Genomic DNA, 4,480 nt, shown 5'->3' with positions numbered 1-4,480 from the left:
TGCATGCATGTGCAGGTGTGTGTGCAGGTGTACACATGTGTGCATGTGCAGGTGTGTGTGCATTTGTGTGTCTGTCAGGGGGTGTATGAATACATCCATGTGTGAGCGTGTCCCTGTGCATATGTGTGTGTGGATGCATGAACATGCACAGGTGTGTGTCTGTGCCCCTGTGTCCATGCACACACGTGTATGTGTCTGGATGTTTGTGTGCATGTTGACATGTGTATACCCGGATGTGGATGCATGTGCATGTACAGATATGTCTGTGTGTGTGTCTGTGTCTGTGTGTGTGTACACGGGCATGCGTGAGGATGTGTAATGCACATGTGTGTACATGCATGAGCCTGTGACCCTCTGTGTGTATAGATGTCTGTGTGGGGAGGACAGTGCTTGTGTCCCTGTGCATGTACACGCGTGTGTCTGTGTCCTTGTCCGGGAGGGAGGATGTGTGAGTGCGTGTGTGTATGTCCCTGTGCATGCATGTGGTCGCATGAACATGCACAGATGTGTGTGCCTGTGTCCCAGTGTGTGTGTGTGCATGGATGTGTGTGTCCCCACGTGTACACGTATGTCTGGATGTGTGTGCACATGCGTGTGCCTGCATGTGGATGCATGAGCATGTACAGACACGCATGTGCATCTGTGTCCTTGTGCTTACGTGGGCACGTGTGAGGATGTGTAATGTGCATGTGTGTACATGTATGTGTCCGTGACTCTCTGTGTGCACAGATGTGTGTGTGGGGAGGGCAGTGCTTGTGTCCCTGTGTGTGTGCATGTGTGTGCATGAATTTGTGTGTGTCCTTGTCAGGGGGTGCATGACTGCACATGTGTGTATGTCCCTGTGCATATACATGGATGTATATATGTGGATGCATGAACACGCACAGGTGTGTGCACGCAGACATGAGCACACACAGGTGTGTATCTGTGTCCCTGTGTGCGTGTCCCTGGATGTGTGTGTGTCTCCACATGTGTGTACATGCTTGTGCCCGGGTGTTTGTGCACACGCGTGTGCCCTTGAGCTGTGTGCCTGCACATGCGTGTGCAGTTGTGCATGTGTGCAATTGTCCAAGCACACGTATGTGTGTGTGTTTGGGGGTCCCATCCTGCCCTGGACCAGCTTTGTCCCACAGGTCTGTGTCCCCCCCTGAGCCACCCAAAGGTGCGGGAGCTGTGACCCCCTGGCTGGTGCTGCCAGAGGGGCTGGTGGGTGTCACAGCAGCTGACCCGGCCCCACCTGATGTGGCTCCTGACCCAGGCTGGAGGTTTTCTCGGGAAGCTCCTGATCCAGGCTGGAGGTTTTCTCGGGAAGCTCCTGATCCAGGCTGGAGGTTTTCTCGGGAAGCGGGATCCCAGCCGCCCTTGGGCCCAGGAGTCATCTTGGGTTTCCTCAAAACGGGCAAAGGCTGCACAGGGCGGGCAGAGCCGCTGCTCTTTGGCCACCAATCCCTTGTGCCCATGGCCAGGGACACACCTGGTGCTGGCTCGTGTCCCTCCTGGCACTGCCAGGGCCGAAAAGCCCGGTGAGATGCTTCCTGGGACTTCCCGTGTCCATGTGATGTCCTTGTGCTTTATCTGCTTGATTTGAGTCACACCTCCACCCGCTCCCCGGTGCTAACGACTCTCCTCTCCACTGGACACAGGTGACCAGGATGCTGCACCATGGGAGGCACTGGAGGTCCATGTGCAAGGGACTCATCCTGGGGACCCTCCTGACCAGCTTCATGCTGCTGCTCTACTCCTACGCCGTCCCTCCGCTGCAAGTCAGCGTGACAGAGTGAGTGTGGGGTCCCCACGTGTCCCCCTGGCCAGTTTGGCCACCATATTTCACACTGGGCACCCTCAACTAGAGATGGTCCTGGGGCTTTCCAGGCTCTGGTGGCTTCATACTGAGATGTCCCCTTCCTACAGTCTCCTGTTGGAGACTGCGCCCTGTCCCCATGGGTGGGAGGGGAATCGTCAACTGGTTTGGGTTGGAAGGGACCTTGAAGCTCATCCAGTCCCAACCCCCCTGCCAGCAGCAGGGACACCTTCCACTAGGCCAGAGAACCCCAAAAGCATCACGGGTGATGTCCCCTGGTAGCCAGGAGCAGTGGGCAGAGCCTTGGTGGTTATTTGGGTTTCTCTTTATCAAGAGTTTGTCCTTCAAGATCAACCAGAGCGTTGCCACGTGTCAGCTCTCACCCACAGAGGTGGGCACGGGTGGGTTCAAAGCTCTCTGCTGCCCGTCGCGATGAAAGCTGGTGCTCAGCAGAGCTCAGCTCCTGGCCGTCCCTCCTGGCATTGAATTTATCTCCAAGATTATAAATGAGATTTGCCAGCGGGTGTTTCATAACCTACCCGTGCTCCCCTGCGCTGCTGGGTGGGAGCCTTATCAAGGATCAACTCTGCAACTTCATTAACGGTGTCCAAAGTCACTCGACACTGCGGCCTCTGCTTCCTGCTCCTGCCATCTCAGATAACACTCGAGCTATTCTCTGTGCTCCCGCGGGCTCCTCTGCAGGAGCTCTACAATTATTTCCCTCTTTGCTCTGGTGCTGGATCCTTCACGACTCCTACAAGGGGTTGAGAGCTTCCAGACTTCCCAAGAACCTTACCAGCTCCTGTCTGCAGAGTTACAGCCGCCCAGAGCTTGTCTCAATGCCCATCTCAACATCTCCTGCCCCAGGGCCACCACAGCTGTGCCCATGGGGAGGGATGGGGACACCCAACTCAGGCTGCACCGATGCTGGTGGGGGCTGACCACCGTGAAGACCCCTGTAGCAGCATGTCCTTGGTGGCAGGGGTTATCCAGGGGGTGAATGAGCTTGGTTTGGTGGCTTGGAGGTGCACCTGATGTTGGGGGCCTCATGGGGGCAGTGGGCTCTGCCCAAAGCCAAGAGGTTCCTGATGGGTGGGTGTCCTGGTCCTGCTGAGCACGTGGCTGAGGGTGAAGGGGGCTCTGCATGAAGCTGGGCTCGTCTCTGCCAGGGAGCTTGGGGGATGGAGCACCCACCCCCAGGTCTAGCACCCACCCCCAGGTCCAGAAGATAAAAGGACCAAGATGGTGGCTGAGCTGCCCTCACCATGGTGTCCTGTCTCTTCTCCCCACCAGGATCCCCATCCCCTCATCCTGCTCCTCCAACCACCCCCCTGGCAGGTCACTGGCAGCGGCCAACAGCACAGGCGTCCCAAGGTGAACATCATGTTCATGAAGACCCACAAGACAGCCAGCAGCACCATCCTCAACATCCTCTTCCGCTTTGGGGAGAAGCATGGCTTGAAATTCGCCTTCCCCAACGGCCGCAATGACTTCTACTACCCGTCCTACTTTGAGCGCAGCCAGGTGCAGCACTACCGGCTGGGCGCGTGCTTCAACGTCATCTGCAACCACATGCGCTTCCACTATGAGGAGGTGCGCAAGCTCCTGCCGGCCGACGCCACCTTCGTGACGGTGCTGCGGGACCCCGCCTACCTCTTCGAGTCCTCTTTCCACTACTTTGGGCGCATCATCCCCCTCACCTGGAAGCTGACAGGGGAGGACAAGCTGGCGGAGTTTCTCCGGGACCCCTGGTACTACTATGACCCCAATGGGTTCAACGCTCACTACCTCCAAAACCTCCTCTTCTTTGATCTGGGCTACGACAACAACATGAACCCCAACAGCCCGCTGGTGGAGGAGCACATCCAGGAGATCGATCGTCGTTTCCACCTCGTCATGTTGCTCGAGTACTTTGATGAGTCCCTGGTGCTGCTGAAGGACTTGCTGTGCTGGCAGCTGGAGGATGTCCTCTACTTTAAGCTCAATGCCCGGAAAGGTTCCACCATCTCCCGGCTGACACCTGAGCTCTACAAGAAGGCCACCTCCTGGAACCTCATCGATGCCAAGCTCTACCGCTACTTCAATGCCACGTTCTGGCGTAAAGTGGAAGCCTACGGGAGGGAGCGGATGGCCAAGGACGTAGCTGAGCTGCAGCAGGAGAACGAGAAGATGAAGAGCATCTGCATCGATGGGGGACATGCCGTGGATGCCAGCGCCATTCAAGAGTCCTCCATGCAACCCTGGCAGCCGCTGGGGGAGAAGTCCATCCTGGGCTACAACTTGAAGAAGAAGATCAACAAGAAGCACCGGAAGCTGTGCCGCAAGATGCTGACACCCGAAATCCAGTATCTGACCGATCTGGGGGTCAACCTCTGGATCACCAAGCTGTGGAGCCGCGTGCGGGACTTCCTGAGGTGGTAGGGGAGGGTGGACACCCCGCTCTCCCCGGGGAAGAACCAGGTGCTTTCCTTTTTCTTACTCATGGTGTCTTTTGGTTGGACATGAGCAGAACCGGCTGGTGGCTCTGGCACCCAGGAGTGTTGAGGGAACCCTCCATCACCGTCCTGCTGAGACCAAACCTGGGCAGGAGCCTGTGGAGTGGCCACTGTCACCCACGGGTGGGGAGAGCGGAGTCCCTGCCTTGAGGGGTCACACACTGGTGGCTTGAGGGTGGTTTTC

General features: G+C 57.3%; 1 protein-coding gene across 1 annotated transcript; it reads left to right on the top strand.

Moving 5' to 3' along the window:
• The first annotated feature begins 1,649 nt into the window (after window positions 1-1,649).
• On the top strand, window positions 1,650-4,222 carry LOC104521280 (galactosylceramide sulfotransferase-like). Its single transcript, XM_010163223.2, is given in 3 exon segments — window positions 1,650-1,777; window positions 3,095-3,162; window positions 3,165-4,222. Coding segments are annotated over 3 exon segments (1,251 nt in total). The 5' UTR covers window positions 1,650-1,652.
• Window positions 4,223-4,480: the final 258 nt, after the last annotated feature.

This window comes from Antrostomus carolinensis, unplaced genomic scaffold (genome assembly GCF_000700745.2).
Source record: "Antrostomus carolinensis isolate BGI_N321 unplaced genomic scaffold, ASM70074v2 scaffold27392, whole genome shotgun sequence".
NCBI lineage: Eukaryota > Metazoa > Chordata > Aves > Caprimulgiformes > Caprimulgidae > Antrostomus > Antrostomus carolinensis.
This window is presented reverse-complemented; position numbering and strand designations above follow the sequence as displayed.